This window comes from Ochlerotatus camptorhynchus, unplaced genomic scaffold, assembly GCF_037179485.1.
Source record: "Ochlerotatus camptorhynchus isolate MF236.1 unplaced genomic scaffold, CSIRO-AGI_Acam_v1.1 ptg000312l, whole genome shotgun sequence".
Classification (NCBI taxonomy): Eukaryota; Metazoa; Arthropoda; class Insecta; order Diptera; family Culicidae; genus Ochlerotatus; species Ochlerotatus camptorhynchus.
In genome coordinates, this window is record NW_027040800.1 from 2,956,421 (window position 1) to 2,971,243 (window position 14,823).

The 14,823-nt window shown below is 42.3% G+C and overlaps 1 protein-coding gene across 1 annotated transcript in view; it reads right to left on the reverse strand.

The window, feature by feature from the left end:
• The window catches only part of Ptx1 (pituitary homeobox homolog Ptx1), a 170,647-nt gene extending 160,059 nt beyond the window's left edge, over positions 1-10,588 (reverse strand). Inside the window, exon 1 of the mRNA XM_065229263.1 lies at positions 9,981-10,588. Coding sequence (XP_065085335.1) covers positions 9,981-10,383 — 403 coding nt within the window. The 5' untranslated portion in view covers positions 10,384-10,588. The remainder of the gene's footprint in view (positions 1-9,980) is intronic.
• Positions 10,589-14,823: the final 4,235 nt, after the last annotated feature.

Consider the following 14,823-nt stretch of genomic DNA (forward strand, 5'->3'; position numbering starts at 1 on the left):
CATTGGACCACACAAAGCAAACAGCAACTCTGACAGATGTCCATCCAATTAATTCCTAGTCTCATCTCGCCGACCGCACAGAATGTGCATTTCATCGCTTCTAATTGGACCATATTTCATACAACACACACGAAAACCACAGATAAACATATAAATATCGGTATAAACAAAAGCAACCCCTTCTTTCGGGTCCGCATCCGGCTATCCATCCCATGCAGCGGCAAAAAAGGGACGCTTTATTTATTGTCCTGACATACAGACATTCAGCGCGAGAGGTGGTCACAAATTTAATGGACAGTATGCTATCAAAAACAGTTTTTCTGATTTTGCTCAAAATTCCATGTCCACCGCTCCGACGGCCAACACAGCAAACCCTTTCTACTTGCAGCGCTGAATGCGACTCGCTGATTGCAATGTTTGCGGTTGGCAGCGGCTTCGGTGAATTTTGACAAAATACAGTGACACTTGACGCAGCATTCGACGAAAAGGTAGAACGGCAGCAACGGCAGCAGCAGCAGCGCCGTTGATCAGCGGACATAATTTATGTTTGGCCAATGCCATAAAACTATCAATAAATTATTTTGATGTTTTAACACCCTTTCTTGCGGTGGGCTATGTGTTGTATTTTTTTTCGCTGCACCGACACTTGTGACAACATCATTACAAGCCACATGATGACGTGTGTGTGTGTGTGTGTGCGTGTGTTTGGTGCTGTTCAGGAAAGCTAAAGGGAAGGATGGCGAGCGATCTTTTGTGGGATGATTTTTTTCTGCTTATGTTGGACAAAAAATGGCCCAGAAGAATAGAAGAACAGCTCTGAATTCACACTTCATTGAAATTTAATTCGCGTAATCGTTACTGTAATGGTTATTGCAGCAAAATCTGTTGTGCAGAAATGTGTTCTATTCTTGCATGCAGTAGATGAAGCGTTTAGGGTTTTTTGTTGTTGTCTGTTTTGAAAACAAATAATGGTCCATAAAAATATGTTACCGACTGGGTTGATGATTGTTGTTATAACTAGCACATATTCAATTACTGGCAGTAGGACAGCAGTAGCAGTTAACCAAAATTCCTACAGACAATTGAATACATTTTACGAATCTATTGCATTATGCAAAGATTCGTCTTAACATATTTCGTTTTCCTTGATTTGATTTCCGTTGATTATGTTTTCCGTACTGAGTACCTTTGCTAACTTATCTAAAGACCTCTTTGAAGATGTCAGAACTTTGCTGAAGTTTCTTGGAACTTCAATAAAGCTCCTGTAATTTCCTTGGAGTTAATTCAACTGCCCAGAGGTTCTAGAAACCATACTGCAGTTCTTGCAATTCTCCGGAAGTTCTTCGTACTGCCCTGAAATAAATAGAACTGCCATAAATTCATCAAGAGATTTCTTAAACTTTCAGGACTTCTCTAGACTTAGCTGAAATTCCTTGAACTTCTTAAAATTAAAGTTCTAAAAGAATTCATCGGAACTAACGTGTAAAGTTTTTAAACTTGCCCGAAATTCTGGACGTCCCTGAAGCTATTGTGACAGCGTTAAGATCTCTGAGTTACTCTGATAATCTCTAAACCTATATTTATCGAGGTTCTTGGAACTGCTCTAAAGCTTCCACAATTTTACTCAAGTTTTTTTTTATCTTTTCGGCAGTTTTCTTGACTTTCTTGAAGATCTTTGAATATCTCTGAAGATCAAATAACTTGTAAAAAGTTACTGATTTTTTTTAAGCTGATGGAACCACCTTAAAGTGCACGATGCTTCCTGAGGTGCCCGAAATTTTACAGTATGTCCATTAGACTGATGCAAAATTTAAATTTTCGCTCCACAGTGCTTAAATGGTTTCAAATCGGGTCCTGATTAGGCTCCCAAAGTTACAACTCATTTGGTTAGAAACAGACTTCGCACAAGCCATTTGAAGTTTACATGTAAATTAGTATGGGAAATCTCAACTTTTTGTTCATTGCCTTTTAGTCTTTTTCCATATTGAGCTGCGCAACAGTTCGATAGCTATTCTTATAGCTACAGCTACAACTTTGCTGAAGATCGTTTCTATGCAAAACGAGACAGGAAAAAGTTATTATTTTTTAATAGATTGGTAAACTTATGATATGATAAAGCATCTGCTCTGTAGGCAACACTGTATTTTGCAGTGTGACATAGTAGCCATGATTTTTGTGTCCTATTCAACGCCCCAGAAACACCAATGTTGCCTGCTGAGCACTTGATTGAGCATGATCATAAGACATCAGCGCATTGAAGCATTGATAACTTTCGATCCTTGTATTTAATCAAAAAGTGGTCTTGAGCAAAGTTGTAGCTGGGAAGATTTCCTACAAAGTTGAAAGTTTTTAAAGCAGACCGATATGGTGAATATTTAGATAGACATGAACAAAAATCTTGGTTTTACCATAGTAATTCCCATACAAACTTCAAATGGTTTGTGCTATCTCAGTTTCTCGCCAAATGGGTTCAAATTTTGAGAGGTTAGTCAGGATCCGATTTGAAATCGTTTAAGTATTGTGGAGCGAAAATTCAAAATTTTGCATCACTCTAATGTCCATGAAACTTCTTCAAAATGCTCGGTATTTCCTGTCATATCTCAGAACTTCTTCAAAGTTCCTACAATTTGTGTGGACCACCCTCCAGCTCTCGTATCTTTAATAGGGTTTTTACTACTATTCTGATGATGTTCCTCTAAACTTTTTTAGATCTTCTTAAAGCTTCTCGCTATTGTCTTTAATGTAATGGAAATGCCTTAAAGTACTCAAAATTAACCTGGAGTCAGTGCTGTTAATTTTCATATCATTCGATTGAAGATGAACCAATACAACCATTGAATCAATTCTGTGAAAACCAATTCTCACAGGACCATAATTTGAAGAGCCCTTTTCTCATTCGAAGCTCATCATCACTGTCAATTGAGTCACTCACTATCATTTGATATACGAAAGTGGAGTATGGAAGATACTCCTTTAGGCCAGTTCCTGGAGTCAAACGGCCTCCTTAACGAGCGGCAGCATGCGTTTCGGCAAGGACACGGCTCCTCCACTTACTTTGCAGCCCTCGAGAAAGTACTTAAAGAAGCCCAGTACAACGGTCACCATGCGGAGCTAGTCTCTCTTGATATTTTATAGGCGTTCAACAGGTAATGGGTGTCATCAGGCAGCTCATCGGCTGGGGCCTGGAAGGTCACATCACACATTTTGTACGGATTTTCCTCCTTGATCGTACCTTCCAGGTGACTGTCGGGAACACTCGCTCGAATCCGTTCCCCAAGGAAACTGGAGTGCCCCAGGGATCCGTCTACTAAGAACGACTAAGCGGACCAGGAACATAGGTCAAGCAGCAGTCTCCGCCGTCAACAGGTGGGCGTTTTCGGTTTGGTTTCCAGCTCTCCGCGCCGAAGAGTGTAGGGTGCCATATCTGTCACTCGGGCCATCTGATTCGAGGACCACCGATCACCATCAAATATCATCCGATTCCGCTCAAGAAAACAGTTCGTGTTCTGGGAGTAGTACTGGATCGCACTCTAAGCTTCAACAAGCACTTCAGGACGGTGAAAGAACACTGTCGTAGCCGCATCAACATAGTCAGGACAATCTCCCGCCCGCATCGCTCTAGCAATCGTGAGATACGCCTTCGTGTCGCTCGGGCTGTTATCGACAGTTGACTTTTCTACGGCCTCGAAATAACCTGCTTAGCCACCGAGAAGCTCAACCACATCCTCGCTCCAGTATGCAATACCTACGTACGCATCGTATCCGGCCTTCTCCCATCCACGGCTGCAGAGGCCGCATGTGTGGTACGATGGTACGAAAGCCGCTGCCCCCGCTGCTAAGACATCCGGGAAAGAAAGGGTCTTTCTCCTCAACGAGGGGAACAGAGCCCTCCGCACTGCAGCCAACCGTGACCAGGGTCCACTGGCATGGAGAGAAGAGTTGGCGATCAAAAACGTCGTCAAAATAGATAAGTGGATTAAGAGTGGATTCCATGCCGGAGATAACTCTGTAGCTTTCAGACGTTCTGTTGCAGAGCTTCTCTGGTCGGTTTATCCGGGGCACGTTCATCGCTTTACGGACGGATCGCGGTCGCGGGTTGAAGTTGGATCGAAAACTGCAACGAGTCAAAGTCTACCGGGGGAGTGTTCCGTCTTTTCCGCTAAAGCCGCAGCTATTCGAGACGCAGCCATCACTCCGATAGATCAACCGATCCTCGTGTTAACTGACTCACACCAGCCCCGAGCCGCCCCTGGATACAAGTCATTACACGGTACGCCCAACCTTCAACCGTCTTTACGTGGATCCTCGGACACTGCGGTGTTCCTGGAAACGAGACTGCAGACAGACTGGCGGGATCTGGTGCACCCCATCCCCGCTACACTAGGAACGTACCCCTCCTATACGTCAGGCACACGAGTGGAACTTCGGATCGGAAAGTGGCTGCACTTGTCATTTGCGAACACTAGCGCACCTAGCGGTAGAAGGCATCTTCTGTCTGCCATTAAAATAGGTAGCTTGCTATGATAGTGTGCGTCAGACGTTGGATTGCGAACAAGGTTGCAAAGACTCATTTCAGCTAAAACAATGTTTTTCTAAATTATGAAATAATTAGATGCCATGATCAAATTTTGAATTGGTAGGATACAAGACGAGGTTGCAAAGAATGTGTTTGACATATTAAACCTGTTTATTTCACTTCATGAGAGTCACAATCAGCGATTTTTCACAAACTCACTCACTCACTCACTCACTCACTCAGCGATCAGCAAATCGCTGATTGTGACTCATAGAAAGCAAAATTTATAGGTTTTATGTTTCCAACGCATACTTTGTAACCGCTTCTTGTAAGTTACAAGTAAAACATGCCATCATACCATCTTTTGGTTTTATTATTCCGAAAAACATTATTTTAGCTGAAATGAGTCTTTGCAACCTTGATTGCGAATACTATTATGGAAGCCTGCACAGAACAGAAGGGGAAGTGCAAACAAATCGATGAATCATAAAGTGCCCAGACAACCAGAATGCACGTATATTCAAAGTTGTTTTCGTGATATACAAACATATATACAAACCGACAAATCGTATAGAATGCAAAGAAATGGCTTATACGTACAAAAGTGGAGGCCATATACGTGCAAATTTAAATTTAATTTTAAACGAGTTGATTTAACAACATATACGATTTAATCTGTAATAACAAATTCACTTTGAAAAGTCTTACGATGTAACCCGATTTGATTTGTGATACAGTACGACGGAAAAATGAATCATCGCATATAGGTCGGAAATTTGCATTCTATACGATTTAAATTATACATAATGCGATGTATGCCATTCTCATATGCGATTTTGACTTAAACTGTAGCAATTTACGATACTGTCTGCACATTGTTATACGACTACTGGTTGTCTGGGTGGTTCGTTTTTCTGCTCAACAAGCGATCTGTTGTGGTAGCGTTCCACACGGGCTTTCTATGTGCACTCGCACTATCATAGCATGCTGCCTATCTTAACTGCAGACAGAAGATGCCTTCTACCGCTAGGTGCGCTAGTGTTCGCAAATGACAAGTAGAGCCACTTTCTGATCCGAAGTTTCACTCACTCACTGAGGAAGATCAAAGAAACCGTATGCCCCTGGCTGGGCAGCCAAAAGTACAAGGACCAGCGGATCATCTCAAGACTCCGGACCGGCCATGCGAGGATTTCCTGTAATTTCGGTGGGACACCTTTCCGCAAGCTTTGATCAATTTGCAGCATCCCCGCCTCGGTGGAACACGTGCTATGTGTCTGCCCGGAGTTCCAGAAGCTACGCGAACAACACGGACTCCCGGAGAATGTCAGGAATCTGCTTGGTTACGACCCCTCGAAGTTGGCTGCGCTGATCGCCTTTCTGAAGGACGCCCACTTGTATAATCAAATCTAGCCCCCCGTCGGTGGCTGCACTGATCGTGTTTTCCACACCTTCCCATTTTTTCCGCCGTCAGGGTTTCTCCGCCGGACGAGACACTGCCTCCGACGGTGGAGCTCTACCTTGTTCGCGCACCCAGTCCTCACCACAGCCCCGATGTAATCCTCACTTTACATTAAGTCTTTAAAATGTTGTCTGTCTCATTCGTTGGGTAAGCAGAGCCAGTTATACGTCACGTTAAAGTCAAATTGAAACCTATTTTTCTGAGGCAGGATCTAGCCTAACCATCTGCTATATAACGTGATGAACTAGCCTACGGCCACAGGAGTGAAACTTCGGATCAGAAAGTGGCTCCACATGTCATTTGCGAACACTAGCGCACCTAGCGGTAAAAGGCATCTTCTGCCTGCAGTTAAGATAGGCAGCATGCTATGATAGTGTGAGTGCATATAGAAAGCCCATGTAGAATGTTACCACAACACATCGTTTGTTGAGCAGAAAAACGAACTACTTTTTGATTCACCGATTTGTTTAAACTTCCTCTTCTGTTCTGTGCTACGGCTAAAAATCACGGTAATAAAGGAAAAAAAAAGAAACCCAGAAAAATGGTCCCGAACAGACAAGTCGACCCAATGTTGGATCAATGTAAGAAAATTTAAGAAGATGTCGACCCAAAGTCGTGTTGTTGTCGGATAAAGTTTGAGTTTATGTCGGGTCAACCTCGGGTTGGGGTTTGATAGAAGTCAGGTTGATGTCGGGTTGGTTAAGCTTTTTCGCCTGAATGTCGGCCAGAGCTCCGTTTATGTGTAGGTTACATTCAATTGGGATTTTGGAATTTTGAGACCTGGACTATGCTCGTGGAGGACCAACGCGCTCTTGGTGTTTTCGAACGGAAGGTGTTGCGTACCATCTACGGTGGAGTGCAGATGGATGACGGAACGTGGAGGAGGCGAATGAACCACGAATTGCACCAGCTGCTGGGATTGGGCGATTACGGTGGGCTGGGCACGTCGTAAGAATGCCGCACGACGACCCAGTGAAAATGGTTCTAGAAAGTGACCCAACAGGAACAAGAAGAAGAGGCGCGCAGCGTGCAAGGTGGATAGACCAAGTAGAAGGCGACTTGCGGACCCTTCGCAGACTACGAGGCTGACGAAGTGTGGCCATGGATCGAGTAGAGTGGAGACGACTTCTTCGGGCAGCAGAGGACAACAAGGCCTTAGTCTGATTGGTAAGGTAAGTACATTCAATTGAATGATATCAAGCGTTTCTCAAATGAAAATGATCACGGCTTCGTCAAATGACTAAGCAACTGATATCACCCATTCGAAGGAGGTCCCCTTTGATAGCAGATAGCTGCTTTTCTCAGTTTCATCAAAAATGTTCAGTTGATTTTGAAAAGCTGCAGTGCTTTAGCCTGGAGTTCTCATGATTTTCCAGATAAAGCATGTATTCGAGAAAAATGGCACACCGAAAATCTTTTGTAACTTTTAAACCATATGAGTAAAAAACCTAAAATTTGAGTGAATCTTATCCATAGTGTATTGTTTACATCTGTCAAGTGTCATAGTTATTCATACAGTAGTTCCAGTCATGTCGTCAAAACAATAAATTGGTGAAGAACCGATGGATCGCTAAAAAGCTTGGAATTGCCAATACAACTCTCGATGAACATTTCAAATGGTCCTATCTGCTTTGAACGATTCTCTTCATCGACTTTCTCTTTTGATAACCACACCTACGCAAATGCATTTAGTGCTATTTTTCCCACACAGTTGGACATCAGAAGTTCCTATCTTGTGCTTAGAACGTTGAACACAGCAGGGAATGCTTTTGAAGTTATTAATGGAAGAGAAAGTCGATGAAGAGAAACGTTCAATGCAGATAGGACCTTTTGAAATGTTTATCTAGAACTGTGTCTCGTGTGATAATAACCTTCAAGAAGCGTCTGAGTGCCCGAAGGAAGGAAGGGAGTGGTAGTAAAAGTGGTCCGATGGACAGTAAAATGGCCAGGTAAGTGGTGCAACAGTTCAAGAACCGTCCAAACAATTCGATTCGAGATATCGCTAGAAAGTCCAAGGTATCAGTCGGTTTTGCACAGAAAGCCATGAAACTTACTGCCCAAGTAACATTGCAAGTTTTATCGAGGTTTTAAAGCGTGGTGAAATATGCGCTCCATTCATCACTTCCGGAACAATCAACGGTGCGTTTTACACGGAAGAGTGCCTTAAGAAGCGACTCTTGACATTCAGAAGGAAGCACAATGGATCAATTCTGTTTTGGCCTGATCACTCGAAACGTGTTGAAGTGGTACCGAGCCAACGGAGTCAATTTTGTGCCAAAATATATGAACCCACCAAATTCACCGGAACTTCGCCCAATTGAATAATTCTAGGCAATTATGAAGGTGGAACTTCACAAACATCCCGAACCTATTAAAACAGAGTTGGAGTTGAAGAAAATTTGGGTTAAAACATCAAAAACACTAGGAAAATCGGTTGTACAAAATTTGATGGGTGCAAAGGAAGGTGCGGGCATTCGGGATGGAAGACGAAATTGAATTAAAAAAAAACTACAAGTGACAGCCCTATGGGATTGTACGCAATGGTGATTTAGGACCACGTGGTCTTATATAATAAATCTAGATAGAGCTAGAATTAGGGCGTAACAGCTTTTGTAAACAATGACTTCTCTCGATGATTTCTAAGAATTCAAGGCACGCCCACGCAAACTAACATAACCTTCGGGTAGAGGAACTCGTCCCCTACCCGATGGTGATGTTGATTTGCGTTGGTGAGCCTTGATTTTCTAGAAATCATCGAAAGAAGTCATTGTTTACAAAAGCTGTTACGCCCTAATTCCAGCTCTATCTAGAAATGTTTTTTGTTAACTGCAGTAGGACCTTGTGTTTTGTGTAGGAATAGGAATTTGATCGGGATTCTCTCTGCTTATACTCTTTTGTATGACGCACTTGACATAGATGGCCCACAGCAATTCACGAAGAGCTACTGAATCCGATCAATAGCGGTTCAGCTTCAACCTCCTTCTATGGATGCTCATGTGGGCTGCAGCCCACTGCTTGCGGAAAGCCTTTCGTTGTGTACTGGAGAACACCACCACTCACCACGCTGTTACTGAATAAAAACTGTTTGGTGAAACCGGATAGAATTCAACTTAGAAATCTGTGTTAGGGAAATTGCTTTTCGCAGAGCAACAGTTGCACATTCGTGTAATTTACAACAGTGACATTTTGAAAAATGATGAAGTCTTAAATTTAACAAATGCGTAGAAATATATCTGATCGATTGGTAAAAAAAATATTGAAATTGGTCCAGGGGCAGCTGAGTTATTAACGTTCAAAATCTTTCATAGTTTGTTACATGTTCCATTTTCGGTTTTCACAAAGTTTACCCCCATATAGAAATCACAGGCGTAGTCCTACGTCAAAACATGACGTTTAAGCATGAATTTTTGATATCAGTATGTTCCAGATATGCTACCTTCAACTTAGCATACTTTAATTCAAATCTCTCTCCCTTTCCATTAATTACCAGCCATATTTGTCACGAAAATTAATAACAGCCGGCATGCACACTTTAGTTTCAGCACTGTTGGAGTCCTGGCGATGCGTCTAAGTTCTGATACTGAACGGATTTTCCACGTATCCCAAGTAACATTTCTGGTTTTATGAGAGTTCTGAAGACAATGATTTAGACTTGTAGAATGCTTTAAAACCTAAAAAAAAACTAGCAATGTTGCTTGGGATGGTTCCTTTTTACTTGTTTCGAAGGATTTCAGTTTCTCCACCAATTTATACAGATTCACATCCATGGCTGTATTCTCAAACGAATGAAATTTCAAATCCTACTATCAATACAAGCTGACATTAGTGCACACTTTAAAAAAAAAAAAACTTGAACAGATACCCATTTTACCCCATGAGAATTGGATGTGAAATCGGTGACATTTATTCTGAATCACCCTGTAGATATTTTTATCTTGATACGGCTTCTGAAAGTCAAACATTTGAGGCTTTCCCCCAATGCCAAGTAGTAGCATAAGTACTTACATTTCAGCTTCTCGAGCGGCTCGTGCAGCACCGACGACGTATGCTGGTGGTGATGGTGGTGATGTGCACTGAGATCCGGCGTACCATGATGCAGATGGCCCAGCCCGCTGTTGATTCCCGGGCTCATCAGGCTGGTCAGTGCCGAACTGACACTGACGCCGGAAACCGAATCGTGCAGCGACCCGTGGTGGTTGTGACTGTTGTGGTTGTGGTGCAGATGGTGATCCGAGGTTCCATTGGTATTACCCCCTCCACCTCCTCCGCCACCACCCCCCGAGCCACCACCACCGCCGCCGCCTCCATTCCCGACCAGATCCTGCAGGCACAGCCCGCTGGTGTCGGTCATCGAGTCAAGCCCGGTGCCGGTTCCACCACCAGTTCCCGCTCCGCCTCCACGTTCCATCACGGACTGTGGATATAACGAGCTTAACTGGTTATGGCCACCGCCCGGGAAGATGTCCTTGTACGGCCGGAGATAAATCGTTTTGACTGTTTTCTTGTACTGGGGGTCTCAAAAAGGGGGATCTCGCTGTTTCCGACAGCGGATGTTTCTCCTCACACTCGCCCACTAGGGAATCGCTCCCTCTTCTCTTCCGAACCGATCTGAAGAACCTGAAACGACAAAACACCAGAAAAGAATGTCCATTAATAGATAGTTCAAAGTTGACTCTTAATCCCGTTTTGCCCCAGAAGCTTATTGCCCTCGCTGGAAAAATACGTCTTAAATAATTTCAAATCACGAACGCGTGCTCTCCGGCTATTCGAACCGACACCCGAACCCGAAAAACGAGACGAAACACATCAAATCGCAGGGATTAACTTTAATTAAAAATAAAACTGAAAAAGCGAAAGCGGAGCACCAGCCAACGAAAGCGTCTCGAGCGACAAGATTTAAATAAATTAAAATGGAAATGCCTCCGAGACGGGTTCGCCTCTCCTGACCCTTACAGCACCACCACCCGCAGGGCCACAGGGAAAATGGCGTGTATTTCGGAGCGAAGTGGCAATAGTTGTGGAAAAGTGCGGCACCCGGGGACGGAAAATGTTAATCCCTGATGCGCGTTCCTTCGGAAAATTATTGCGGTTCAAACCGCCAAGCGGAGAAGCGACGACGACGACGTCCAAATTCGTGGCCCATCCACCGCATTTTGGTGAAAGCTTAAGGAGCAGGGCCCCGATCCGGTGGTGATGATGGTGGTGGCGGGTGAATTATGGACAACCAACGGCGTCGGTCACCGCCGTCAGCTCGTGTGGCAGTGAAAAATGACCCACAGTGAGATAGATAGGGGCACGGGATGTGCCACCGTGGATCGGTGTAAATCAACGGCGGGGCATTAGGAATTTTGAATTAGGTTTGTTTACAAATGGAACCCGGTAGGACTGCTAAATGGAAATTGATGGAAATTCACGTGCAGAAGTCATGTTGAAGTATGAAATCAATTACAAATCACAGCTTATAAACAATCCAATAAAAATACTGAAATTCCTCACCAATATTGGAGATCTTTCCAAAATTCAAGTGTATACTATTTTTTTTAGAAAAGGGCCAAACACAACAACAAACACAACAGTTTTTCGACTATACTGAATAAAAGGAATTAAAATGTCGGCTGTCCAGCACATATTCTCCGGTTTCATATAAGCAGGTTAATATGCTAAAAATAGAAAAACCGGCATGATTGATTTCAGCAATGAGCCGATGGAAATGGTTTCTGCGCTTATTTGTCTTAAGATGTCACTATTGTCGTTTGTGGCGACATCTGTCTGAAATTACGCATAAACTGCTTTCCGTTAGTTGTTAACAGAGAACAGTGCAGTCAACAATCCTAGAAATACCTTTCACAGACTACGAAATAGAATACCTGACACTGCAGAACATGTCTGATACCTATTATAGGGGAAGTATACCAGTTATGCCACTAGTGGTCCTCTAATTGGACGTACGGCCTAAAACCTTGATTTTTTCATCAAAATCAAAATTTCTGCAATAGATTCACTCGGATGTCGACAAAAGCAGGCCACTCTCGATGTGTGTCTCGCTATCGTCTGTGTGTTACTCGGCAGCAACCATTGTGTCGATCTTCTTATTGTTCTTCATCGACAGTTATTTCGGACGATGCGACGTCGACTTTGAAAAGCAACCGTGATGAGTGTGTGAGTGATGACCACGTTTTGCATCAATTGCTGCAATGGAAACGCTCTGCCTCCCGTTGGCGATACTGCCATACAATGAAACCACTGGAAGCGTATCCCGTTCCGATGGAGCAGGGTTATCCAGCATTTTACGAGCGCTTATGGCCGCCACAATCTGGTTGAGTTTTTTTTTGGTAGGGAACATATGATTTGACGTTTGGGTTGTGTCGTTTGACGTGTAAACGTTTAAATTTGATCGTTTACACGTCAAACGACACAACCCATACTTCAAATCTTATGTCCCTACCAGAAACCCCTACCACAAACGATCGTAAAATACTGGATTGGATAGCGGAAGATAAAGTGTTTCTTGTGTTGTACTTTTTGACCATAGTTTTACGATGTTTTGTAGAGTGAGCAAGAACTCTCGGCTCTGTAAAGTTGATTCGATTGATAAAATTAATGAACAAATAAAAAAAAAATCAGTAACAGCAAGTAAGTCACAATGCTGTCCTGTATGCCTACGTTTAAACTTATGGAAAAGCTTATTTTGAACATAAGTTAGACCGTATGGTAAATTGGTGCAGCACTAGTCAAGCATAACTTTTCAAAAGGACGTAAGTCACAAAAATAAACAAATCGACATTTTGCATCTATCCGAATATAAAATACATGCTTTCCTAGGAGTTACTGAAAAACAAAGGTTTGAAATTGTTATGCATTATGGAAAATACAGGGTGTTTGGTTCCGGGTTTTACATATTTTCAGGGTAGATAGGGCTCCTAAAGTTATGAAAAAATCCCCATGAAACATAGGGTCGGAAATGACTGCTAAGTGAGTTATTCAACATTTTATGTTTTTTTGTATTGCCAACTTTGGTTGGCTATATTTTTTTAATCTTAATGTGGTTTTCTGATTTCAACACACTAAATGAAAGATTAAAGTCTTAGCTATCAATGCTCTTTGAAAAAGAACTCGATTAAAGTTGATTATCATACATTAAAATTGAAAAGTATGTTGAAAGTACCAAAAAAATTGGTGAAATTTCATACATTTTAGTGTTTTTAAGTTGAAAATTTCCATTTCTGTTTATTTAGTTCTTCTACAAAACATTTTCCATGCAGTTCCCTAGATTTGTGCCTTTGGTAGTAACCTTGTAGGCTTTATGGTTTCTTCGTAATTATTGATTTAAAACAGCCATAAAAACTTGTGACGTTTTCATAAAATGCGCTATAGTCACCCTATTCGTTCGTACGTTCGGCTGTTGCAGTGGACTACGCACATGAAAATTTGTTAGAATGTTATTGTAAATGTTTAGCTACATTCTTAACTTTTGTTTACCGCACATCTCCTGCGCCGAAAGAAAACACAACTGCGGAGATATTTCGCGGTATCGAATATTGCTCAGTCTCAGCAGAAAACACAACGAGAGACACCGAATCGGCGAATTCTGAGAGCGGAAGGGAGAGAAGTAGGTAGCGGTAATAAGTCGATGTCCCTTTTATTTCATAGCACTCGCAGCTCAGCTGCGGTGCTGTTTCGAAGGAGGAGTGTGGAGCTCCGCTGCTTCTGTGTACACTTAGTTTTTTTTGCAGGAGTCAGTATTTTTTACTGGATTTTTGGATTACTGAAAAACTCGGTTAAAATTCAAATGACTGTTATTCGTAAAGATTGGATAAAAATCGAAATTTTTTATTTTTCATCATTACACGGGATTAACAGAAGTTAGTCTGTTAATTTTCGTAACACATTTTCTCAACTTTGAATTTTTCACAGATTTTTTTAAATTTTACCGAAGATTTCCGCAATTCAAAAACTCGGTAAAAATGACTGACTTGATAAGTGCGTACTGATGTATGGTTGGTGAAGAGGCTAGTATGTGGAGGGTATTCTCGGGCTAGTGAATGCCACCCATCCCCACTTATAATTCAGTAATACACTATTTATTCATTTCTGTTTGAAATGTTTACAAAGTTTGACAAACAGAAATGAGCATTGCAGTGTAGTTACCAATTTTCCAAGTCAAAGACTTCAGATAACTGTTCAAAGTCCCAGATTATTTATAACGGAATCATGAACAAAAAACCAAAGACCACTATGACAAACGCGATCGGTCTGAAGGGATCTTTACATAGAAATTGGTTTAAGGTGATACGATCCAGAACCTCGGGCTCTGGTTCCACTTCGCTTTTTCCAGGAGTCCATTATCTGCTACCGGAAAACATACGATAACAAAACTGTGATGACAATTGAGTGCCTCAAATCACAATAGTGTCCGAGATTAACTCCCAAGAAAACTCGAAGTGGCAGTGAAAGTGCCTGTGGACGCTGAATCGTATCACCTTAAGAACTCAGTATGTTCCAGTCCTAGGTTGGAAATTTTCTCAACTTCCCTGGGCATAGAGTATCACTGTGCTTGTAATAATACAGATTCATACATTGGTTGGCATAGAAAGCTTTCAATTAATTACTGTGACTGAGTTCTTAAGGCATACTGAGTTCTTAAGGTGGTATGGTTCAGCGTCCACAAATCATAGGCACTTTCACTGCCACTTCGAGTTTTCTTGGGAGTTAAACTCGGACACTATTGTGATTTGAGGCACTCAATTGTCATCACAGTTTTGTTATCGTATGTTTTCCGGTAGCAGATAATGGACTCCTGGTAAAAGCGAAGTGGAACCAGAGCCCGAGGTTCTGGATCGTATCACCT